The sequence below is a fragment of the Vigna unguiculata genome, chromosome 1 (assembly GCF_004118075.2).
Source record: "Vigna unguiculata cultivar IT97K-499-35 chromosome 1, ASM411807v1, whole genome shotgun sequence".
Classification (NCBI taxonomy): domain Eukaryota; kingdom Viridiplantae; phylum Streptophyta; class Magnoliopsida; order Fabales; family Fabaceae; genus Vigna; species Vigna unguiculata.
The window spans coordinates 34908509-34935287 of record NC_040279.1 but is presented as its reverse complement, the minus strand read 5'-3'; the positions used below and the strand labels follow the sequence as shown (position 1 = coordinate 34935287).

At 35.1% G+C, this 26779-nt stretch overlaps 4 protein-coding genes across 4 annotated transcripts; 2 read left to right on the top strand and 2 right to left on the bottom strand.

Annotated features, from left to right (window-relative positions):
• Positions 1 to 204: 204 nt before the first annotated feature.
• LOC114177394 (probable glycosyltransferase At5g03795) lies at positions 205 to 3511 on the bottom strand. Its single transcript, XM_028062720.1, has 4 exons — positions 2949 to 3511; positions 1480 to 1715; positions 1055 to 1403; positions 205 to 965 (listed from the first exon to the last, which is right to left on the bottom strand). The coding sequence occupies exons 1-4, from the start codon at positions 3297 to 3299 to the stop codon at positions 285 to 287; spliced, it is 1617 nt and encodes a 538-aa protein (XP_027918521.1). The 5' UTR covers positions 3300 to 3511; the 3' UTR covers positions 205 to 284.
• A 4876-nt stretch (positions 3512 to 8387) lies between these two features.
• Positions 8388 to 11509, bottom strand: LOC114164143 (pentatricopeptide repeat-containing protein At5g03800). Its single transcript, XM_028048688.1, is given in 2 exon segments — positions 8388 to 10652; positions 10655 to 11509. Coding segments are annotated over 2 exon segments (2619 nt in total). The 5' UTR covers positions 11403 to 11509; the 3' UTR covers positions 8388 to 8781.
• Positions 11510 to 11683: 174 nt separating this feature from the next.
• On the top strand, positions 11684 to 22842 carry LOC114176746 (E3 ubiquitin-protein ligase UPL7). Its single transcript, XM_028061889.1, is given in 16 exon segments — positions 11684 to 11908; positions 12095 to 12217; positions 13497 to 13737; positions 13990 to 14579; positions 15367 to 16332; positions 16419 to 16753; positions 17497 to 17775; positions 17883 to 18135; positions 18459 to 18629; positions 18725 to 18817; positions 19137 to 19244; positions 20738 to 20756; positions 20759 to 20853; positions 21303 to 21392; positions 21930 to 22023; positions 22460 to 22842. Coding segments are annotated over 15 exon segments (3471 nt in total). The 5' UTR covers positions 11684 to 11884; the 3' UTR covers positions 22014 to 22023; positions 22460 to 22842.
• A 1690-nt stretch (positions 22843 to 24532) lies between these two features.
• LOC114178795 (protein CHUP1, chloroplastic-like) lies at positions 24533 to 26779 on the top strand. Its single transcript, XM_028064889.1, has 3 exons — positions 24533 to 24753; positions 24875 to 25715; positions 26047 to 26779. Exons 2-3 carry the CDS (start codon positions 24876 to 24878, stop codon positions 26488 to 26490), a joined length of 1284 nt encoding a protein of 427 aa, XP_027920690.1. The 5' UTR covers positions 24533 to 24753; position 24875; the 3' UTR covers positions 26491 to 26779.

The following is a 26779-nucleotide window of genomic DNA, read 5'->3' as shown; positions in this document are numbered from 1 at the left end:
CTTTATCTGTTTTGTTTTCTTTCTACTGGAGTTAATAGGTTTTTGGCTAGTATTAATGTGATAATATTTTTGTTTAGGATTGGAAGATGCTACGAAAGTTCCTGAAGCAACAAATAAAATTATACTAAGAATGGGTTGGATGGAATATGGGGAAAATGAAATATTATTTTTGTTTCTGAAAACTGGCTTTTTTTACATAGAATATGGGGAAAATGAAATATTATTTTTGTTTCTGACAATGGAAAAAAAAATGACAGCATGTTACATAGGACAACAAAGAGAAACTAAAACAGTTGTGATTGACGATCGTGGACTCTAAAGTTCAATCTTCTAAGCCATACAGAATGAAGGATCATGTGAAAGACATCGAATCTCTTGGGGGGAGAGTGCACCTCAAAGTGCCTCCTAACTTGTACCACTCTCCTCTGCATTCTTATATACTGTCTTGGAGATATACTCAACAAAATTTCCTTCAATTTCGGAATCTCCTCAACCGAAACCTCAACGGAAAACGACTTCCAGTTCAAAACATCACTGAAAGGAGGAACATAGTGATCCGAAATCAGAACTGGGACACACCCTGTGTAGATTGCCTCCACCACTCTCGGACTCGCCACCTCGTACCCACTGGGACAAAGACAGAACCTGCTCTTCCTCAGCATCTCATAGTACGACACACCCTTCGGAAGGTACTTCTGAACCTTCATGTCCTCGTCCTTGTTTTCCCAGTGTTCAAGAAGAACGGGCCTAACTGGGCCGTGAAGCCCACCAGCAAAGAAGGCCAAGAGTGGACGCTTCGAGGCAGACGGCCCACCGATCAAACCGTTTATGGAACCACTCTGGAGGTTAATTTCCGGCAAAGAGACATCCTTGGAAGGCTTGAATCCCTCAGAAGTGTTAGCATTGCACAACACACGTATCGAATTATCTCGCAGGTTAGGAACCGAACGCGAAGTCTCTGGCCCCTGAAAAACAATTTCCTAATCTTAATTATTTTCTATAATCATTAAAATATGAAAGAAAGCACAACGCAGTGATGGTTTAATTTAATTACCCAATCGTGGCACGCAAGATAGAAATGATCAGCACCAAGGCTTCTGTTCCAATAAGGGTATCTTTCTGAGATGACGTTGATGTAGTCTGTGACAGTTTTCTTTATGGGGCCAAAGTCATGAGAGTCTCGTACATACACGAATTGGACCAACATTGCTACACTAAAAGGTAAGAAAAAAACATGTGCTTTCTCAGGATCTCTTGTTCGGAATTTCTCATTCATCTCAATCCCATGGATGAAATTCCCCTCCATCGAGTATATGCTCTTGCAAGGCCCATTATGAAAAACTGGAGCTTCCCCTTCCTCGTACACATACACTTTCAGCTGTTTCTCCATTTCCAAGTAACTCCTGCAACATGCAAAAATCAAATTACTTACGTTAAACCAACGAAGTCCTAAGTCCTAATGTTATTTGCTTCTTTTACCTGTGAAATGCATTGGCATTCATGTACATTGGTCCAATAGGAACGTAGTCTGTATCTTGAGTTTGGTTTCCGTTTCTTGCTTCTCTAATTGCAGCTCGAGCTTTTATCAGACCTGCTTCAGTTCTGTCTAAGATGCTGAATTTTCTTTGCAGTTTTGGCCTCTCTGCTGGAACATAAGACTCGTTCACGGAACTCACGTTTTCCAAATTTTGCGTAACGTTTTGTTCATCCCTGTTCTGGTAAACAAAATAATGGGTCGTCATCAACTTTATTTAAAACTTACAAATACATAGCCTTTTAATTTCAATCATGCTACAATGCTCTGCCTAAAAGTCTCTTCTTGTCTATTCCCCTGTCTTAAAACGGAAAACTAGTTTCTTAAATTCAAACCTTTTCGTAATCATTGCTACATGTGAAGTGTAGGGGTTGAATCAATGTGTAGGAAATTGAACTAATTCCCATCTAAAATGGAAATCATCCAAAAAATAATTTAGAACATAAACACACAGCCGAATATTTGTCACTCGAATTTATTTGGGCAACTTGTAGAAAGAAATGGCACACTGAAAAAAAACCAACTAAAGTATCTGAAAAGTGAAAACCCCATGGATGGGGATTCGCATTTCTTTGCGTATTTACAAAGTTACGATACTCATCAAGGGACATGATAGTCATATATTATTGATCTTAAAATCATTGGATCGCAACACTAAGGCAACAAGTACAAAGTAACATCCAAGTTGATATATTATTTCAATTCTTTCATTTCACACAGAAGTTATCTCGAAAAGATGAAAATAAAGCAAACATATAATTATAATATAGTAGCAGTGCGTAGACGAAAGAGTAAGGTTCAGTTAAATATCAATTTTCAATTCCTCATGTTCCAAATCTATCTTCGTTCTACTATTTCATTTTAAACAACAACCACCAAGTAGTGCTATGTGAGATCGATGTTTGTTTTCATTTCCTCTGCTACAACTTGAAATGAGGTATCGCATCTCCTTATTCTGTAAATTTTACTATAAAAAGAGTAGAATTAGAATAACAACACAGTCAAATTATATAACAACAAGATAAAATCTCCCCCCCCTTCGTTTGGGTATTATTCAATCTCCTATATCTTTTCTGCAAAATTAAAGATAAAAGTTAAGGTATCTGGTCTGTAACATTCTCAATGGCTTTAGTTACATTCTTTTCTTTCTATCTGTACATTCTTTCCTTCTTAAATGTATCAATCATCTGACATTTTTCACGAAAATTTCACCTTAAAAGCTCCCACAACCCACACTGCTACTTATTTTAAGAAAACTCAAATACTCAGATAAATTATTAATCACAGTGAAGCCTGAATTGTGTAGGAGGAAAGTAGAGTTGTATCGAAATTCTGTAATGTCATTCATATAAAGAAAGAAAAATGGCAAACTTAAGGGTGGAATTATGATAATAAAAGAAGAAAAAGCTCTCACATGATGTTGAGGTGTTTGTATGGCCTGAACAGAAAATGGAGGAGTAGTGGAGAGATTGAAGTGAGCGTGATCGGAGAGAAGATTCTCTCCGGCACGATTATCCACGGGCAGCACCACCAACTCTTCTCTCTGCTTAACCTCAGAAGGGGTGGTCACAGCGCCACTACTAGTACCAGCCGAGGAAGTAACAGAGCTCAACAATAACACCGGTGGCTTCGCAGTGGACAACCAAGTAGAAGGGCTAGGACCCAGAACAGAAACCAGCGCTGCAACAAGCACGAGAGGCACCATGAAGAGAAAGAGCTTGGTGGAGGAAGATGCCCCTGAACTCCATGTAACAGCCGTAGCCATTGGAGCTGTTTCTTAACCTTTAGCTGCAGAATTCAGAAGCAGGTGGTTTCTGTTGTCTAGGCAGAAGACATGGTTGTGTTTTGTTTGTGAAGAAAGAAAGAAAGAAAGAAAGAGAGAAAAAGAGGAATGAGATTAGAAGAGAGTTTTGGTTTTGGTGACAGAGAGTGAGGAATCTGACGTTGAAATGTTGGTAATAAATTGGGTGCGATATCAGGCCAAGCGTCCTCACACTTTAACCTCAAAATCTGAGTTTTTGCATGCAACTTTCGCATTTCCGCTTTTACCCCTCTCTTATGCCTCTTACCAACAACTCACCGATCCACTTATTAATCACCTCTTTATTTTCTTCCCTCTCTCGAAACCCAGCTGTTCTAGCCCACACGTGTCGTTTTGTTACTTCGATTCGCTTCAAACGTGTCGTTTTGGGTCAGAAACGGACCTCATATATACAATATATTATTATTTAATGTTTTTGTTCCTGGTTTTAAGTTTTATATTTTAATAAAAAATTAAAATTAAAGTGTAAACTAAAGTTGTTCGCTTTACTTAGAGAGTCTAAAATAAAATAAAAAAAAACACAAGCTCAAATTATGTATAAACGTGACAGTATCAAAATTATAATTTAATCAATATTATACAACTCTGATGAATAAACAATGTAGCACACTTCAAAAAACACGTTAATTCGCGTGTGTTTAAAGTGTTACAACAGTCGTTTATTAATTTCATCTTCATATGTTATAATTAATCCATGTACGTCAAAAATTAATATGCAAATGAAAAAAATAAAGTATTATACAAAAAAAATAAAAATAAACACACATTGTTTTTAGTTGAATAAACTCCATTAAAAGAAACTTCTTTAGTTTAATTATATCAACTATAGTGATGACGCTTTTACACATTTAAATTAATTGTATTACTCTTGTTTAAAGTTTAATTTTTTGTTGTTTTTATTATTTTATACAAGTTTTTAAAAATGTAATATTCTGTAAATTAAACAGTTCCTAACTGGTAGTAAAGAATGTCAAAAATAAAAGTCGAAAAAAAAATTGTAATAAGATAGTAATAATTGAGAGTAAAAAGGCATTGACTAAGAAAAAGAAAAACACATTAATATAGGAGCAAAAGGGTAATTTAGTAGAAGTTCATAAGTCATAACTCTTATGCATGCCACCTCCTATTTATTTCATCAACGGGAGTTAGAGGTCAAGCCATGATGACACGCTTTTCCAATTTTACAATTTTTTTTAATTTCAACGCTTGCAATTTTCCCATAACTTCACAAATTTACGCAAAATTCTACCTTTTAAGCAGATTAATTGAAAAATTCATCATCTTTATTTGGAGCTTGTGATAAAAAGGGAAAAAAAATGTCCCAAAATGGTAAAATTAATTTTTTTCTAAACAGTCCAACTGAAGTACGATCACTCACAGTAGCTTATGGATGAACTTTGCTATAAATATGGTTTGGAATTTTTCTTAATTTGGTATTGTGCAAATTACAATATCTCTTCAACGTTCAAAAGAGAACACAAACATGAAGTAATGACCTTTTAAGAAAAAGTTTTTAAATACATTGCTAAATGTAACAAGCGTTTATTTTTTACATCATACCATAATAAAACATTAATTCACGAACACTTTTTTAATTGGCCTCACTGAGACGATGTCGTTTTCCAAATCATGTAATTTGAGTGGTGATAAAGAACTTCTAATAAAAGCACTTGGAGTACCAATCCCAACCCAAACCTTTTAATAAATGTTGTACATATATACTACTTTTTTAGCGAATAATTATACACACTTCATGTAATTATTTTAATAGATAATACTGTATATTTTTTAATACACAATTTAATTATTCTTTATATATTATACAACTAAACTAAATCATTACAATCGTTCAAATTTTTGAATCTATGATTATTATAAATTATACATCTCTCGTCATGTTATGTCTATTTTTGTCTGCTTCTTTCGTTCAAATATATAGCAAACATGGGCAACATTATTTGTTTCATACAACGTTAGTTTATGGGATTACGTTTTTTTTTAATTATTTTAAATATGATGCTAAGTTTCCTTTTTGAGATATGATTTCTTTTAACAATTTAAGTAGTTAAATTGTCCAATTAAATCAATCTACACAAAGAGATGAACCTATAAATTTGTTCGAACTAAAAAGCACCACAAGCTTTCTAAAAAACGCATAATAACATTTTTAAAAGATAAAAATATATTTTTCTACATTTTCCATTTTTGTATTTAAAAAGAAATTGGGAGAGTGGCGGCGAGTGAGGCATCGATAAAAGGCCAAAAGCAGCGTGTTATTCACTCAGTTATATTAAACTCCTTGACGCAACGGCACCGAAATCTCTTTAAAAAATAAAAATAAAAAACTATTTTCTATTTGTCAGCATTTCTTAAATAAATACTAAGAATTCTATTGTCGTTGACCCTTATATTGTTAAATATATAAAAAAAATAAATAAATCTGAAACCAACGAATTAAAAGAAAAAAAAAAAGAAACCACAGTTTCCGAAATTGAACAGCAACACGAAGCAAAAACCAGATAACCTAATATTTAACGTTAAGAAGCATTGTTTGGCTAAGATTTTTCTTTAATTGGTGTGAAGACTAAACATGCATAATGTTTCTTGTGAAGAGGGTAAGGAGAGGTGGGAGAGGGTGAGCATGCAAATAACTATGCCCATTTCTCGTGTTCAATTCACAGGTTGAAGCAAAATTAAACGCAACCATTCGTGACAACTTTTATTTTACTATGTCTATGGTTTTGATTTTAATCCAAATCCAACCTAAATTGCGTTTTTTTGTATTGAGAAATAGGTTTTGTTAGTTGTTCCTTTTACTTAGTTATATAACAAGGTCACGAGTTTCAGATTTAATGAAAATTTGTGTTCACTGTGGAAAAAATCATTATCGTTGATTGTATAAATGTTTTTTAATGAAGCGATGATGTGCAATCATCACATGAGGATTAAAAGGTATAAAGATAAAAGGAATACATGTACCGGGACTTGTCTGTCAGCTAAAAGAGACAACAGAGAAACCAGTAAATAAAACAAAATATCTTTATATATATGAACAATGACCGTGATTAGAAAAGTTTTTTTCTTTTTCTTTTTTACTCAATAAAATTTCTTCCTACATCCCATCAATCGGATCTTACTTTCCGAAATACACTGTATCAATTCTAGAAATATTTTTTATGGAAGACACTCGTCTTATTTATATTCTGGATCAAAATTTCCTAAAGCCTGAAAATGTATTTTTAAATTATGAAATCTATATATACAAAATTTAAAAATAAATTACATGGGAAATTTGGATTATTCTCCTACTCATGAAGGTGTATAAAGAAATTGTACGGGTACAGTAAAAAGAGGGAAAAAATGTGTTTAGACTTCGAGCTTTCTTTCACTAACGCCTAAAACCAAATTAATAAGAATAGTTATGTGTTTAGTCTAAATTTAATTTATAGATTGAATTCATAATTTTAATCTATTTTAACTAGATTTTTAATTTTTAAATCTAATTTAAATTGGATTAAATTTAGATCGAATCCAATTTAAATTTAAATTTATGACATTCAGTTTTAAATGATTTAATTTAGATTCTAGTGCAAACAACTTAGTGTAACTTTCGACTCGAGATATATCGTTTCGATATTGGATTTAGGTTGGTTTTACTTAACCTTTTAGTTAAGGTAAACTCGAATAAATTTTTTTACTCGATCAACTTGGCTCGAGCTTTAGTTTAGGTAGATTGAGCTCGACTCTGCCTAAACCATTTAACTTGATGTCTGTCTTGGATATACTCACCTCAAAGTTCATTCTAAATCAACTTTATCTCGACCTTAGAATTGAACCAATTTAATTCTATCTCAATCGTTTTGTCTCAAATTAATTTTGAATTTTCTCAAAATCCAAAAAATATCTAATTAAGTGCATTCGATTTAAAATAAAAGGCTTAAGAAAACTATGAATTTATATTTAGAATAAATCTACTTAAATAGACTTAAAGCAATACATGTTTAGATAATTATAGATTAAAACAATATTGATTTTTTCACATCCAAAATTTGAATTCCAATCAAGGTAATTTTTCTCACTATATCCATCAGTTTGGGCTCAAGTAGCATCCTGATGAACTTCCTTCCAGCTAAAGCTTCCTGCACCCCTTGAGATTTCACCTCCCACCCGATCAAACACTTCTCAGAAAATGTTTTTTGTAAGAGCGGGGTGTGGTTGATTTCTGGAAAAAGATTTCCGGAATGGTTTATTTATTATGTTCCGGAGAATGAATTGTGGAAGTAATAAAGTAAGTGACAGGATGCAGGAAGAAAGATGATAGGGTGCAGAAAGTAATATCCTTTCCTTTATATTTATATATAAATATATATAGTCGACCATTTGTGAAGATGAAAATTTCTTCCGCAAGAGTAGTCTAAGATGGAGAACGAAAATAAAAACACCACCAAAATGAAAGAAAATAGAAGCACATATATAACACATTCTAACCAAACACAACACCAAAAAAAACCCATACCATAGATGTACAATGTAGAAACTACTACACGAGCACCACAGACAATAAATACCAACCCAACAAAACCCACACCCGAAAATATACCCTTTTACTAAGACCATACCTTCTACCAGAGGTGCAATGAAGAAGAAGAAGGAAAATACAAACACTACCTCAAATGATATGAAGGAAAAACGAGCACTTCCTCAAATGATATGAAGGAAAAAACAAACACCAGAAATGTTATACACAATGTATCAAGCCTGAAACATTGATTTGAATTATGTACACAGCATCTACAGTGTCCCCGCCAATTGCTAATGCACAAATAATATAGCAAAAAGTCCTGTTAAAGGGACAAATGTCAATTGCTGAAGCATGTAAAATGGGTAAAAACAGAAATGTGTCAACTGTCTAAGTAAGGGTCATTTTGGGATTTCACCAGTACATGATATTTCAATATTTATAGTAGATTAACCTATTACATTGCAAAGTGTAACTTTCAAGGAAAAAGAAAGGCTATTTTCATACACGAATAAAAAAGTCAATCGAACATTTAAAATTAATGTAGTTGGAGTAAATATTTCAATACTCCAAACAATGAAAAAATACGAAGCTGAGTTGGTAAATACCAACCGTGTTAGATTTCAGACATACAAAGATTATCAATAAACTGACAAAATACATCTTTGTTAAGATGAGAATGTGCAGCTCTAACCCCTAAATTTTTTACAGAAACATTTGTAAAGGAGAACCTTTCTTCCACTTCCTCTTGCTGTTTTACTCATTTTCTCCTTAGATGATTGGTTGTAACATCTATAGAAAAATCTCATACAACTCTTATCTAACATTGCTATCCTATAACTAACAAAATTATTCAGCAAAGACAACTGATATAAATCATGATGACCGGCTACAAGAGCCAGCGTTTCACCAGCAGTCTTTACACGAGCACTGGCCACCGGAGAAACAATGAAATCCAGAAGAATCTCTCAGAAATATATCTCTTTTCGTGATAATTGATGCATATTTTAAGAATGTATGGCAGTCCCCACAAAGAAGGATGTTCTTTACAATCCGAACGGGCTTTCCAGGCTTGCTCATCAGTATCCCATAAGTTGCTGCCAGTTTAGCACTGTGATGGAATAGAAAAATTTCTTTGTGATGCTCCTCTACTTCATGGAGAACAAAGCTCGTGTCAGGTTCATATCCAACTTTTAGGCACTCCAAGATCAGAATTTCCAAGCCACTGTATATGTCTTTCTCCTGAAGATGTGATCTATCTCTCGGATAAAATGTATGTATTTTCTTCTCAGAAATGATCCAACTTTGAGCTGGGTGTTTGCGAATCCCTTTTTGCCTCATCTCGTCCCTGATCATGTCAGAGCGGTCCCATCTCCCAGATGCAGAATACAGATTTGAAACAAGTATAAACGTTGAAGGATCTTTAGGTTCGAAGGAAAGAATATTCTGAGCAGCCCATTTTCCAATCATTTTATTCTGATGCTGTTTGGAAGCATCAAGCAATACGCGCCAAACAAGAGCTGAAGGCTGGAAAGGCATTTTATTGATAGTTTCTAGTGCTTCTTGCAGAAAACCCCAGTGACCCAAAACACTGATGAAGGAAGCATAATGCATGGATGTGGGCTCAATTTGATAAACATTTTTCATTGAGTTAAACAAACTACGACAATCATCGACCAAATTTGAGTTGGTTTGCCTGTAAGCTGAAATTATCAATACAAATGTAACTTGGTCAGGCTTTACGTTCTTCTCCTGCATTTCCACCCATACTTCCAATGCTCTGTTTCCTTGTCTGTGTATAAGATTTCCTGAGATCAAAGTATTCCACGTAACTATATCTGTATAAGCCATATCATGAAACACCTTCATTGCATCGTCCACGTTCCCACACTTAAAATACATGCTAAGAAGTGCATTTCCAACTTCCAAGTTAGATCCCAAACCACATTTAACAACATGACCATGAATTTGCTTACCCATATCATGATGGCCAACAGTTCCACAAAGACCAAGCATCGAAGTCACCACAACTTCATCCATAATCACCTTTTCATTGGATCGACCAACGTGGAAAAGAGAAATGGCCTCCTCTGGCCGCCCGTTTCGAGCATAGCCACATATCATGGCTGTCCAAGACACAGAGCTAAACTGCTCCACCTCCCATCTCAGAAACATCTTCTCCGCATCCACCATCCTACCACACCTCGTGTACATGTCAAGCAATGCCGCTTCAATACAAGCATTTGATCCAAACCCAAACTTCACCGCAAACCCATGAACCTGCTTGCTGAACTTGGGATCACCGATCAATCCACAAGCATGTACTCCGCTAGTCAAACTAAAATCGGTCAACTCCAAACCCTCCTCCACCATTTTGACAAACAACTTCATCGCCTCTAAGCCTTCCTCGTTTTGACAAAACCCAGACAAAACAGCGTTATAAGACACAGAATTCTTCTCGGGCATTTCATCAAACACCTTCAGAGCCAAATCCACCAACCCAAACTCCATATACACGGTCACCATCTGAGTCCAAGTTATAACATCCCTCACTTTCATCTCCTCAAACAACCACTCCACATCCTCAAGGGTTCCAAACTTAGTGTAAAACCCAGTGAGTCCATTTCCAACGTTCAAACTACTTTCCAACCCTAATTTAACAGCGTGTGCGTGAACTTGCTGACCTTCCACCAACGACTCACACGCAGACAAAAGTATCGACAAGGTGAAATCATCGATTCGAAACGCATCCGTCGTCTGCATGTCACGGAATACCGAAACGCAGTGTCGTACATGGATTCCTGCACTGCAGCAGAGATAATAGTGTTCCACGACGCAATGTCCCTGTGCCGTGTTTGGTTAAAGAGTTTAAGCGCATCGTGGAAAGGGGCATGATTGGCGTAAAGAGAAACGAGGGCGTTTGCCACGAAGGTGGAATCGAAATGGGCCGTTTTGAGAGCGGCAGCGTGAACCTGGAGGCCCAACTGGAAATGGAGAATTCTTGTGCAGGCAGTTAAAACGGCGACGTATGTGTACGCGTTGGGGATGAGGTGGGAGTGCGTCATGCGGAGGAAGAGCTTGAGTGCGTGGTGCTCGCGGTTGGGCCACTTCGATAGGGCGGAGATGAGGGCTGTGTATGAGACGGCGTTGGGTGAAGGCAGAGAGAGGAAGAGGCGGAGGGCGTGGGGGAAGAGGCGGAGTTTGAGGTAAGCGGAGATGAGGGCGTTGAAAAGGTGTGTGTCGTGTTCGTGGAGTTTAAGGAGCGTGGCGTGGACGGTCTTGACGAGTTGGGTGTCGGCGGCGCGGGAGGAGACGTGGAGTGCGTGGATGAGGGAGTGGGAGTCCGGGGAGAGGTAGTGTGTGGCATGACGGAGGTTGCGGCGGAGAGAGAGGGAAAGAGGTTTGGAGGACGGTGGTTTGAGGAAAAGGGAAGAGTTGAAGGATTTGCAATGGAGGCTTGGGTGCCATCTATCCACACCGGTAGCAATACCATATCCTATGTTGCAACTGCAATTTCCACTCTCCATCCTGGGCGCGTAAACACACACCCGGTCATATATTCACAATTTCTCTCACGAGCAAACCCCATCACTTCTCCAGGACCAACTTTCTCATTTATCACGTAGTTTTATTTTAAATTTATGATATTTTCTAATTTTAAATAATCTTCTTTTATGTAATTGTTAGATGTTAAAATACTTCTAGGATCTAACCTATTTTTACCTCGACTTTATAGTATATATATAATATATAATATAGCATTTTTTTATATAAAATGTTAAATTAATAATTTTTTTAATAAATAGTAGGGACGGTACTCAGTTTTCACAAATCACAAAATAAAAGAAAATCAGTGGTCAACTTTTGTGAGATAAAACTTAAAACATACTTCTCCTTGTTTGGTTTTGTTTTTTTGACAGCGAAACTAACTTAAAAATAAAGCAAAGGGCGATGGAGAAGGGAAATCAACGGAATTGAGAATCGAGGCTGAGCTCGGCAAGTGATTTCCATGGACGCACCTCGTAAGCAGCAGGTAGGTACTCACTCACTCACTCTTCTTACATGCAATCAATCAATCAATCAATCAATCAATCTCGTTCCTTAATTTCGCATGAATACTGCGCTCGATTTGCCTCCGCGATCAATTACTCAAGTAATTAAATTTTGATCATTAGTGGGTGTTCTGATTATGGAGCTTGTTGTTAATTTTGTCGTTAAGGTATCGCTGAGAGGAGCAAGTGCGAAGGAGATAACGCGAGACGCTCTTCTTCAGAAGGTCTCTCAGGAAAGAGAACTTCGCAATTATGCAAAACGAGCTGCTGCTGCTGCTCTCTTCATTCAGGTTCTTTCAATTTCTTTCATTTTAAAAGTTAACACGCCACTTGGGCGCAGGAATACGGTAAATTCTAGAAATTATGTGGCACTGCAAGCTTATAGCATGCATAAAATTAATTTATCACTGAACTCATGGACAAATTTACCTTCATTAGTGGTTTCAGATCCGAAACCTAGGTAACTAAAAATATTCGGAGGAAGTACTGTACTGCATGAGATGGTCCTTCTCTCTTTCAAACAAGATTGTCATATGCAGAGGATACATATGACTTTTACAAAAGTCATGTAAAATTAGTATGAGTAAAAATGTTATGCAAATAGAGAGAATTCGTGTTTCAAATGAGTATGGGTCATTGTAGACATGATAAAATGGTAAATTTATCTATTTGTTATTGTGCTGAATTTTATAGCGTTGTGAAATTATAAAAGAAAAAACTAGAAGTAATCAAAGTGTTAATGCAATGTCCGACACGGATACTGGTTTGACACGTTATGATTACACCAGAAGAGGAAATTGAGAGAGAAAAGAAAACTCCAAGGTTTAGAAAAAAATGAATCTGTAAAACTATTATTCTTCTCTTTTTGACATAGCTGTGGTTTCTCATATTTGTAATGAGCGAGCCTCAACTGTAAGTTAGAAATCTGGTAAAGGAGTAAAAGTAATCAATTGTATAGCAACTGTATGAAACAACTGTCTTTCACAAAGAAAACTATTAGGAAAGTAAGTATAGGGGGAGGAATGATAGAATCTGAGTGATATACTCTATTACAACATAACTAACATTTAGAAGTTTCCATGTTTCTCAATGAACCTCGGTTTGTAGCTTGATGTGATCTCTTGGCTGTGAGTTCTGGTTGTGGAAACACCCTATATGCTCACAACTTGTGTACATCTTACTTTCCCTAGACATCAGAATGGAGTCAGTGTTGTGACTTCCCTTTTATGTCAAAATTTTTGTTTGTGAGCTGTTGTTCATTCAGTGTCATTTCTTGACTGCTTATAGAAGCAATGGGTTACAAAGTGAAATGCAATATTTAATGTCCATGTTTTCTTAGGATATTTCTTAATACTTTTTTAGACTATGCCTGGTATTACTTTTGTTCCAAACATGAAGCCGATGAACTTAGAGTCGTTGAAAATAAAAGTTTGTACACTTGAAGCCTACATTGTTGTAAACACAACATTAGAAAGTTGGAACTGCAATTTGTTAGTACATTATACTTTTCGTTTGTACCTTCTGTTGGATCAAAGTGGAGAAATAAGGGCTATTTTTTAATGTTAACAGAGAGTTTGGAGGCGCTTCAAGGTCACAAAGGCAGTTTCTCTGCAACTTCAGCAAGAGTGGGAGATAGCAGTGAATCGTTATACTGGTGTAATGACAGCAAATTGGATTTCAAACAATTTATTGAGACCATTTCTGTTCTTTATTACCCTTATCTCCACTCAGCGTGAAAAGGTCCGCTGCAAGAGAGTAGATTCTATGAAACTGTGCTTTACAGTCGTACTGGAAAGCCTGAAATCTTCTGGTATATCCTCTTATTTGGATGTTATTTTATTAGATTTGAAGTTGACTTTCTGATTATACAAGCCAGTTTATTTTAGTTACATGACAAGAGATTATATGAAATAATGAATACCAAGATACTTTTTGTTGTGCTATTTTTCTTAGTTTTGAGAGTGCAAAAGGGCTGTCCCCCCCACCCTCCTTGCTTCCCATTTTTCCTTTTGTTTAATGTAATTAATACATTACTAATGGGTCTATTTTTGTGTTTGGTTAGATTCAAAGCTGAACTTTTGCTTTCTGGCAATTGGTACAACTGAAGAAAGAAGAATATGGAGATACCAGGCACGCAAGCTCACTTTTCTTAGTTTTCTTATTCTTTCAGAGTTCAGCGAACGCCCTTCGGGGTCCCAAGATATTACTGTTGTTACATCTCTTGCTATGCGTATTCTTGTAATGTTAACTGATCTGAAAGGATGGAAAGGAATTACAAATGACAACCACTTTGATGCAGATTTAGCGGTGAAAGATTTAATTCAGTTCATGGGCAGTGAGAAAAGTGGTTGTTATGTGTCTATTGGAAGATATATTAGTGCATTAGAAAATCATTCTCCCCAGTCAAAGACCATCGCCCAGGCAGATGAAAATTTTTTCATTACTGCAAGTGTAATAACTTTAGCTGTACGGCCGTTTTATCTGATAAACTATGATGCAGAAGTGCCTCATACGCTAGATTTCAACTATGCTGCTGAGCAGTATATTGTTTATCTGCTGACTATACCTTGGCTAGTGCAACATCTCCCCCTTATTCTTCTACCAGCTTTAAAGCACAAGTCTATTTTGTTTCCATGCTTCCAAACTCTATTGGTAAGCATCATTATTAAAGTAGAATATTTGCAACTGCTAAATTATTAGTCTGCTGTTTTATTTCAATGACAACACGGTCTCTTTAATTGTTCTTTATTCTCTTTGAATATTACTTTCTTCTTCTTTTTCAAGACAGTGATAGATCATGTAAATTTAATGCATATTTATAATTTAATTAAACTAGTGCTAACTTTCAACATACTGAGTTGATGATTGGGCGGGCACATTGGGCTTCTCTATGCATACATATTTTTTGATGTTGTAGTTGTATGCTTGCAAAATCAAAGATGTACCTTTCTTACTTTAAAGCTAATTTTTGTATTTGGAGTATCATCATTTAGTATTGCAATTATGATGATGCAAATAATTGTTCTGCTCTTATTTTTAAATATTCCTTGTAATCATTTTTCACTATTTATATCCAGTAATATATAGATACAATATTCTAACTGAAAACACTGCATATTTTTCTATAAAAGTGAAAAAATAATCATTGAAAGATGAATTTTTCACCCTTAGTTATCAAATAACTTTTTTTTGCCTAAATGCATATTTTATAGTATCGATGGTGAAGAGAAAAACCTCCATGATATATTTAGATGCTGCTTTCCTGTGACAGTTGGAATTAAAAATAGCGAGCCTTAATTGAATTATTAGATTTTGAACTTTTCTCTTGAATATGCCTTCCATTCCATTAGCTTTTAACTCAAGTCAATAAGATCATATGACTTCACAATTGAGAAGTTAAACATATCAGAACTGATTAAACTCTGACAGGCAATAACAGATTTTGAAAGAGAAAGTTTTGATGGAGATGTCAGAGTTCATCAAATCAGAGATTCCTGTCTCTTTCAAGGCTATTCCACCAGTTGGTTGGGCCCTAGCTAACATTATCTGCTTAGCAACAGTGAATGAGAATGAATCCTTCAATCAAGGTTTAGACCATGGATTGTATGTCCATGTTGTTATTACTCTATCAGAGGCTCTGCTGGCTTGTCTTGATAATATTGGGTGGGTCAGAAAGAAAAAGAAAGCCCTTCAAACTGACGGTGAAAGTTCAACACACCCAGTTGATGCAGTTCAGCATGAGGGTGAAGCGACCAATGAATCCTTAATATTGTCATACATGGATCAGTTTAGACCTGTTTGTCAGCAGTGGCATCTCAAAATTCTTTTGGCATCAATTGATAGAGATTCCATAAACAAGGCTGAGACTGTGCCATCAAGTAGCCTTGAATGTCCGGGAAATCTAGAATTGTGTGATGTTGCTCTTTTTTATTCTAACGTACTTAGAATATTTTCAGTGTTGAGTCCAATTCGTGGCTCATTATCAGTTCTCAACATGCTATCATTCACTCCTGGATTTCTTGTGAAATTGTGGAGTGTACTGGAGGGTTCCTTTTTTTCAGGAGACAAACATAATTTTGATAATTACATAAGTGAAAACAGCAAACATAAAGCCTTTGAGAAGATGCAAAAAGAAGTCAGTAAAGATGGGCCTAATAAGTGGGTCAATGTACTTCATAAAATTGCAGGTAGGTCACGAGCAGCAACAGATTGCACTGACTTTAGTAGCAGTCACAGTGAGCCTAGCCGAGCGAATGACGATTCATCAGATATATGGGACATAGAACCTATGAGGAATGGGCCGCAAGGCATTCCAAAAGATATGTTTGCTATGCTTCATATTTTCTGTGCGACCTATTCTCACCTGCTTTTAGTTCTTGATGACATAGAGTTCTATGAGAAACAGGTAACTGATCTGTTGCTCCTTATCCCCGTTCTTCCATCAATTAATTCACATTTTCAAACTAACTTTTTGCAATATAATGTTTCTAGGTTCCATTCCAAATAGAGCAGCAAAGAAAAATTGCGTCTATGCTCAATACATTGGTTTATAATGGCTTATCCCATGTTGGTGGTCATCATAATAAGTCCTTAATGGATTGTGCTATCAGATGCTTACATTTACTGTATGAAAGGGATTGCAGGCACCCATTTTGTCCTCCTGCATTGTGGCTTTCTCCTGCTAGAAAAAGCCGGCCACCAATTGCTGTTGCTGCCAGAACTCATGAAGTTTTAGCAGCGAACCTGAGACATGATGATTCATCAGCTTCACTGAGTGTTGGTTCTGCTGTCACTATTGTTCCTCACGTTTTTCCTTTTGAGGAGAGGTAACTAATTCCATGACCATTAAGAAAACTGATAAATGTTTTATCTAATTATGCTATTCTGTTATTTATGTCTTATGACATTTCAGTTGTTGCATTGTATTGATTGCTTTGAAGGATAGGGTAGAAATGAAGAGCTAGATGATCTGTGTTGCAGCCAAAATGAATCGATTTGTTAAATTTTATCACTTGAGCAGAAATTATAAGTTACATAAAAAGATGATCTTAATTTGGTTGTCTAGTCACCCAGCTTGTATAAACTAAATTAACATTTCGAGGTACATTCATATATTATTTTTTGTTCCTTCTACTGTTGGCTAGTCAAATGGAAAATCTTTAAACAGAGAATGTAGAAGATTACTGATATTATCACTTTATCTTTCGAACTACCTTAAATTTGATATGCTCATGAAAATCATTTTGAAATAATATTACTCATTTATAGTATGAAGTAATGGACATTGTATACTTGAGTGGTTGTATTTATGTATGAATTATACACTATATGTTAAACATTAGAAAGACATAAGTAAAGAAAATAAATCGGAATAAACTGTTGTCAATGATAGTATTGATCAATATGATGGAGTTGGATTTCTTTTAAGAAAAGTAGAGTAACTGAGTTCAGATGGGATATTTGATTGCAACTTGTCATCAAAATCATGACATTTGTTGAGTTTAAGACATTATATGGTCTACTATAGATTATAGAAAGAACTCAATCATCTGTTTAATCACTGCAATAGAGTTGAGATGTTCCGTGAATTCATCAAGATGGATAAAGCATCTCGAAAAATGGCCGGTGAAATTTCTGAACCTGGTTCACGAGCCATTGAGATAGTAGTACGTCGGGGTCATATTGTTGAAGATGGATTTCGGCAATTAAATTCCCTTGGGTCAAGGTTGAAGTCTTCCATCCATGTATCATTTGTTAGTGAATGTGGTCTTCTTGAGGCTGGCCTGGACTATGGTGGGTTATCTAAGGAGTTTCTGACTGACTTGTCAAAAGCAGCATTTGCTCCTGAGTAAGTTTGACAACATAAATATTTTGAACTTTCTCGATTTTATTTCTTGGTTATTGCATCTTTAAGAATTGACTTTGTAAACTGACACCTCGTCCTTTTTGTCTTAGATATGGACTATTTTCCCAAACCTCAACTTCAGACAGGCTTCTAGTTCCAACTGCTTCTGCCAGATATTTGGAGAATGGTCTTCAGATGATTGAATTCCTTGGAAGAGTAGTTGGGAAAGCTCTATATGAAGGAATATTACTTGATTACTCTTTCTCCCATGTTTTTGTACAAAAGCTTTTGGGACGATATAGTTTTCTTGATGAATTATCAACACTTGATCCAGAGCTATACCGGAATCTTATGTATGTCAAGGTAAACCATAAGAAAAATCCATGCTGTAGACAAACCTGGCCCATTTGCCATCCTACTAAAAGCATAACTAATATTGTATATGAGTATTGCTCAAAGAGTCCATGTCTTTTTCTGGTTAGGTGTAGTAACTGGATGTTATATAACTACAATAAAACTATTATTCATGACAGTCTTAAAACTTCAGTAATGTTCTTCGTACTGCATTTTATTGTATCATTGTTTTTAAAATTTAGCTTGAGTTTGTTTGACTTTGGTGGATACTGTGTATTTGTGTTCTGGCATTTTGCCATTCTACTGGAAGGTTCACATACTCATTCATGCAGAATTATGACGGTGATGTCACGGAGCTCTGTCTTGATTTCACAGTTACCGAAGAATCATTGGGCAAAAGGTATGTGGTTGAACTTAAGTCTGGTGGCAAAGATATTTCTGTAACGAATGAGAACAAGATGCAGTACATACATGCAATGGCAGACTACAAACTCAACCAACAGGTTTTACCATTGTTTACTGTAGTATAATGCAGGTTATTCACTTCTGTATTCTCTGCTGTATCATGGATATAGATTTGACCTTATTGAAATTGCAGATGTTGCCCTTTTCAAATGCGTTTTATAGAGGGTTAACTGATCTTATATCTCCATCCTGGTTGAAGTTATTCAATGCTAGTGAATTTAATCAGGTATCTTCTCTTTCTTAGTGTGTTGAAATGGTTTTATTTTGCTAATTTACTCTTTCTGTTTCTTTCTTGTACAAAGGGCAGCAGGACATTTTTGTGACAGAATTCTGCATTTAGTGTTATTGTCCGCTGTATCAGTATTGAAGTATCTATTTAATTTGTCCAAATGAATATAATAAGAAAAAGATTCTCTATTAGAGTCCCCAAATCCAGAGTCATTTATTCACCAACTACATCCAATGTGAAAAATATTTATATAGTAAAATTACATTTTAGTCAGTTAATTTTACCGGCAAGATTTCTTAGCTAGACAGGAATGCAGTTGCTTTCAGGTGGCAATTATGATATTGATGTTGATGATTTGAAAAATAACACTCGATATACTGGTGGTTACAATGAGGGAAGCCGGACAATCAAGATATTTTGGGAGGTATTTCATCTCAATAAGTTTTTATTTTTTATTTTTTTTATAGATGTGATGTGATCATTGAGATAATATAATAAAATTCAACAGTTGGATTGATTAAATTTGTATTGTGTAGAAAGTAATTAAAAGTGTAATTTGACTAAGTATTACACCGTGTGTACTTGGATCCTAACCCAAATATGTACAGTTCTCATGAATATTTGTCCAGTTGTTTTTGTATTAAAACTGTCCATGCAATGCAAATTATTTAAGCTGATGATATTGCTTCTGTTCTGCTTTATTTACTAGTATCAAACCCAATTTTGTGCATGGTGATCATATAACTAATACGTGGAAAATTTTGCAGACTTTTTTCTGCTGATTTTTCTTGTAAGAATAAATGATTTGTTGTAAAAAATTGCGTCCTTTATTATATTATTTTCAATAAATTTGGGTAAATTGGACTTGTCATGGTAATAATTCCATTCCATGGATGGCTCTGTAAAAAATAATGGGACTTTAGGGCACTAGTTTTTCCTTCGAGAAGAGGGTAGAGCTACTAAAACTTACAGGAAAAGATAATTTCATTTTTCATTTCAAAACTCTTAAGTCCACTTCTAACATGGTATTAGAGCCAAGTTATAGCCTATCCTAGCGAATTTTCTAGGACTTTCTGTTCCACCCAATATCGAGACGCTAATAGACCACCCACTAATTTCTTGTCTCACACACGAGATGAATATACCTCGGCGTAAGGGGGTGTGTTCGAAGTCCCATATCGATTAGAGATAAGGCCAATTCATAATATATAAGTGAGGTGTAAACCTTACCTTACAAGCCGATTTTGTGGAGTTGGGTTAGGTTTAAACTCCACTTCTAACATGGTATCAGAGCCAGGTTAGAGTCTATCCTAGCAAAATTTCTTGGACATTTTGTTTCACCCGCTATCGGACCACCCACATATTTCTAGTCCTACGCACGAGATGAATATATCTCGGCATGAGAGAGTGTGTTGGAAGTCCTACATCGATTAGAGATAAGGTCAATTCACAATATATAAGTGGGGTGCAATCCTCACCTTACAAGCCAAGTGCAATCCTCATCTTACAAGTCAGTTTTGTGAGGTTGACTTAGGCTTAAACCCACTTCTAACAAAAACAATCAAATTGTTGTTCTAGACTTCAAACATGTCAGATACATACAATGATACAATGGCTGTTACCGACAAGAGTCAAGTTATTTATTCATATTTTCTGTTGTTTAAGATCGGTATGTTATGGATGAAGTAAATCCTACAAAATCAGGGGTCTTTCATTCCTCTGTCTCTCTCTTGAAAGGGCTATTAGGTTCCATTTTTTTGGTTGAACCACAGATCCTCTCTCTTTCTCTGACACGTGGTTTTTGAGCATTTTTCTCACCTTCATGAATTATATTTATTAGTTAATTCGTACTATTTGTGCAGATGCCAATTTTAAGTTATCTTTATTCATTTTCTGCTTTCTGCCAATTGTATACAGGTAATTAAAGGCTTTGAACCTAAGAGCGTTGTATGCTTCTTAAATTTGTCACCAGTTGTTCTCGTGCTCCATTACTTGGGTTCAAATACTTGCAGCCACCACTAACCATCCACAAGGTGTGTTCTTAATCTTTTATGTTTGATGGGCATTCAAAATCATTTATACTAACTTCTCTCTGTTCCCATTCTGTTCTGTTCTTTCATGATTAAGATATATTTGAATTTTTTCTGTTGCTCACGCTGAGTATATTAAGCACAGCAATTGAGTTATGAAGCAAAACGTCTTGAACTCTTCTAATCAGTTATCTAAAATAATTTGTTTCTCTAGATGTTACAAATGAAGAAGCTTTCCATTAGATATTTAGTGCTTTGAGTGCTTGCTATTAGATACTCAAGCCTTTATCTTGTCACCTGCCTTTTTTTTTTCTAGGATTTCTGTTATTCTCCTTCCCTCCTATGCAACATCAAGGTCCAGCTATTAGATGATCCATAAAAATGATGCATTTTTTTAATGATAAAACGTCTAGATTTCATTGATTAGCACTCATGTCTATTTGTTTACATAGGTTGCTTGTGATGTTCCTCTTTGGGCAACGATTGGAGGACAGGATGTAGATCGGCTTCCATCAGCTTCAACCTGCTACAATACGCTTAAGGTACTACTAATGTAATATAGTAACAGGGAAACACATTCCTAACTTTGCGTTTAGGAGGAGTCGTTTAGCATGATAGATTTCTAAATTCCCAAGGTTATTATTATTATTATTATTTTGAATCTATGAATAAGGAGGGAGGACCTTGACACAACAGTAAAGTTTTGCCTTGGTTTGTTGTATTACCCTCCCTCGGTACATTTGTGAAGTGAGGAGCCTCCAGCACAGGGATTTGTAGGTTTATGAATAATGTATTTGGGTTTGGGATTTGGCATGAGATGCTTGAATGTCAAGATCTTTATGTTGTTTATGAGTACGCATCACAATCTTGAGTTTTTCATGATCTCATATTTCAAAATATCATATAAATAGGTTTCTTAGTAATAAGTGTGGACATTTGTATGTCCACTAACTAACCATGCCCATTTAGTGATGGAGTCACTTAAGACAAAATTGTTGGCATTTTCAGGCAATCTCTCGTCAATTTGTCATACTTCTGAATTATTTATGCTTTTATTTTCCACTTCTCAATGATTACAGCTTCCGACATACAAACGTCCAGGCACCTTGAGAGCAAAGCTTCTATATGCTATCAGTTCAAATGCCGGGTTTGAACTTTCTTGATCTGCTTCAGGTAGTCAGTATTTTTATGTTGTATATAATGAAATCGTACCACTTTCTGTTGCACCTACTTTGATAAGTGTCGCAAGATCAGGGCATGTTTCTGTGTTTCTGTTCACCTGTCCTTTATTTATTAGTCTTCTTGGTTGTGCCATTTTTTGTATTAAGGATGTGAAACAATGTTCTTATGTCTTTATTTCACTCAATGAAAAGTCAATGGAAGTGAGCAGGTAATAATTGTTGTCAAACAAGTTTCTGAAGGAACTAACTAGCATTCATTTTAAAAGCCATTTTAGAAACTAGCCAAAATGAGAGATGATTGTTTCCTAAAAGAACTTCATTGGATTTCGGATTTCTAGTTTGAGTCTGTGTGACTCTGAAAATCATATATACATATAGATACTCAATTGCCTTAGATGGTTTTGTTAATCCCATGCAATCTTCTGCAGTTTAATTCATATTCAAGGAATTTGAGAGCTCTCAATTGAATATTTGTTGTTCATGCGACTTCTTGTGTCCTTTTTCTGGCACATGCCATTGTTGGTGAACCGGTGATCACATCCCAAAGAGGCTAGTATATATCAATTACCAAAGATGTTGTTTCAGTTTTTGTTAAAGAAAAAGGCAACCTGATTTGGTCTGGAAAGAGATTGGTTGCTTTCCAGAGACTTAATAATGACTGCGGGCAACACGGCCAGTTGGTGCCGATGTTACTCCAATCTTCCATTATCCCCGTGCAAGGAGGTTCTTGTATGCTCATGTTGGAAACCCTGTTATTAGATTTATTTGAATCAGATGTTTAAGTGAGAATAATGATAATCATGCTATTAAAGTATATAGTTATAAATTTTTTATGACTAAAATAGCCTATACATATAAAAAGAAGAGGGAGAGTTGTGCTATTATAAGTCACGTAATTAATACCTTACCACTCAAGATGTATTAAGTAACTGATACTGATGTAAAAATAAGATAACAAGTAAAATACACATTAACAAAATAATATTATTTGTTTAGAAAAACCAGAAGAACTCTTTAAAGCTTAAAAAAATATCTGTTTCTTTCTTCTTTATATAAGGATGAAATATGCTTCTTTAAATTTAAGTGGGTTTATCCTAAGTTACGAAGCTTCTAATTTTACGGGATTAAGATTTTTTTTACTCACTGCGTATGTGATTCACTAATTCTAAAGATTTAATTTTGTCCTCTAAAAGTGGGGGCTTTCGTTTAGGATTATTGAACACCACAATAAATTAACTATTAAACATTAAATGGTAGCGAAAACAAAAACATGTACTTGAGTTTAGATTTTGAAAATCACGTCAGCTTAAGGAACGGAAATAAGTTTAAAAAATTATTACAAAGACAGTTATTATATCAAAAACATAAAAAATGATCTGATGCATATTACTTTTAAAGTAATTAAAAATATTTAATATCTTTCTTTATAAACAAGTCACTTTTTTTCTTTTAAAATTTGGACTCTAATCTTTTTTTAATAAGAACATTAAGTACTGTAAATAATAGAAAATCTCAACAACTTCATAATATTTAACTAAATGTTTACAATTATTTATCAATAGAATAGAAAATTAAAAAAAAAAGAAGGTTCGTCTAAACTTTTCAGAATTTGAAGCACCGACATTCAAAAACATAACCTAATTTTATTAAAAGGTTTATAAGCGAATCAGAAGTCAAAGTTAAAGATTTTTCTTAGTCTATTTTTTAATATATGTGGTTTCAAGTTATTTAAATGAGGAAAATATGAAAAGTATGTATTTGAACGAAACAGAGATGACTTCTTTTTTTCAGATATTACAAATATTGAAAGCAAATTTCATTAAAGTAGCAAACGATATAAAAAAAATGATAAATTATATATCCTTGAAAAGTTTATTGAATCACTGATTTCATAATCTGAAATTATATTTCAAAAATATCTTACTAATAATAAAGTTAATCTATTTAAATTAAATTATTATATCCGAGAATTTTCACAGTGAGAGTACTAAGATTTATAATTTTTTTTTTCATTTGAAAACATTTTTTTTTTGGATATTCAGAAGCCTAAACTTTTAAGTCTATTTTATGATAAAGTTGATCAGAGATCACTTAGTGAAGTATATGGTCGACTATAAATTTTTCATAAAGTTTAAGTTAAAAGATTTCTCGAGTTTGTATTCTAAAGCTTTTTTATATGATCTCTCTTTTCTTCTGGAAAATTAAATTAGAAAGAAAATATTAAACTTGTCAATGGAAAACGCATTAACACACACACAAAAAAAAAATCAATAGTTAGTATATAAAAAAATATACATAGATAAAAATATATTTAAGTTTTATAGTCATTTAGTATCATCACACCCACACGTAAACCCTAAACCCATGACACATAATAATCCCTAAATCCAAAATCATCATAATTACTACAGTTGACCTAATAATGAAATCGTAATAATTTACACAGTCTTGATTCAAACCTTATTATATGAAATCATACCATTCAACGAATAATTTTTCCCAGTGAAGTGCAGTTCTCCATTTTGGTAATTCCCAATGGATATCCCTGTAAATCCTCTCACACCATGGTTTACCCCAGAAGGAAAGAAGCCAAAAATTTTGTTAATTCAGAAAAGAATTAGATTCCAAAGAGCACGAACAAGGCTAGTTGACAGCATTTGGTGGCGTAGAAGGCCTCTCGGGGAAGTCAAAAAGCTATATCATTGTGCTTCTTCCTCTAAAAGTAAAACATCTTTCAAACCTTTGCTAACGCAACACACAGCAAGAATCAAGTTAATATATTTAGTGTCTTCCATTGGGTTTTTGATCAAAATAAAAGTCTAACCAAATTCTCTGTTCTTCAGAATGGAAAACTCAACATCAAAGCATGAGGTCCTGAAGCCAGTGATCCTAAAAGCTGGTGTTCCTTTGGCCGTGTCTTTTGCTGGTTTTGTATATGCTTGGTTCGTGGCAAAGAAAAGCCTCTCTAAAACCTCTTCTTTATCACCAAATGGAGCAGGTTCCCATGAAAACAATTCCCACCACGACCCTTCATATGAAGAAAGTTGTTGTCATAGTGATAGCCTCTCTTGTATGGAAGATGAAGGAAATAGCACAACTTTGGATGAAAGTGTCGTTGCTGAAAGTTCTCTGATCCCTGACATGCCATGTTTAGAAGAGGAGATTAATGGCTTAAGAAGCAGGATTGAGGGTATGCAAATGAAAGAGTTGGCCTTGCGTTTTCAGTTTGATCGTTATTGTTGGTTGAAGGAGCAAGAAACTGTGGTTGGGGAGATCAAAACCATGTTGTCGCTTGAGACTGCACGTGTTGACTTCTTGGATAGGGAGATTTCATCGATGGAGACACAGAATAAGAGGTTGGAGAGTTTTGTTGCTCAATATCTCAGAGTTGTAGAACAGATAGAGCGTTGGAAATCTGAGAATAGAATGCTTCGGAGGAAGTTTCAGAAGCTGATGAGGAAATCAAAGGCACAAACCCGCGTGGCCAAGGAGCAGGCTTTGAAGATCAAAATGGACGAAGAAGAAATATTGAGAAGCCGTGATGCCTTGGAAACAAAAGTTGATGTCATTGGTAAACTAGAGGATAAAATGGAAGAGCTGCAGAGGGATTTGGATCAATTGCATGATGAAAAGAATGAACTTCTGAAGAAGCTTGATACAGCAGAAAAATCACATGCTTCAGAGGTAAGCAATGCATAAAACCAATCATTTACTGCTTCAAATCTAAGGTTTCCCAGATCAATCATCAAAATAATAGTGATGGTGGGTGTATATAATTTAATCTTGATCTGGTGTCAGTTACTCAAATCATATATTAGCATAAAAGGGGTTGTGTTCTCAAGCAATTATATATCAGTCTTTATATTATGTTTAGTATTTTTTAGCCATAATCCAAGGTTGAACAATTGAAGAAAAATAACTTTTTTTACTGTTAGTGTGTTCCAATTGAATTCTTTGTTTGGAGGGAGAGTTTATAAGGATCTAAATCATTAAATATAAGGTTTTCCATTTGCAGATTGAAGCTGGAGATGTAAGTAGGGAAGAGTACAAACAGGTTGTGGATGAACTGGAGCAGATGAAGAAGGACCGAGCAGATGAAGCTAAAGAGCTGATTTACTTGCGGTGGACCAATGCCTGTTTAAGGCATGATCTAATGAGGCCTCATGAACAACAACATGATCAAGATAAAAGCCATTCAGAATTGGAATTCGAAAGAAATGATGTAGTTATCCATTATGACTCAGAGCATGAACTACACAATTCTGTTTTGGAGCATCACAGTGATCCTTCCTTTGATGAGCATCATAACAGTGACAGTGGTTGTTCAAAAAGGAAAAAGTTGGTTGAAAGGCTGAAGAGATGGGTGGAAGGAAGTGAAAAAGGTAGAATTAGACATTCTGTTTCGAAAGGGACAGATGAAAATGTAGTTCCTAGAAGGAAATCGTGTTCTAGTGCTTGAGCCAACTTAGTACTGTGTTGTGTTATACTTAGTTGTTACCAAGAAGCTTCTGAGTTTGGCGCAGAAGCAGTGACTGTGACACCACATTTGTTGCAACACTAGCTACCTCCTTCCTCCTTCAGAACACCACAATTTACAGTTTCAAACATATATCTAGCACGATGTGATCTACCATTAACATATCTCATCAAATTATTGACTTTGTAAATAGGTATTGAGCATAGTGTAAGCACCAGCTACATATATATTCAGGTGTAATAAACATCTAACGAATTGACTGTAACAATTT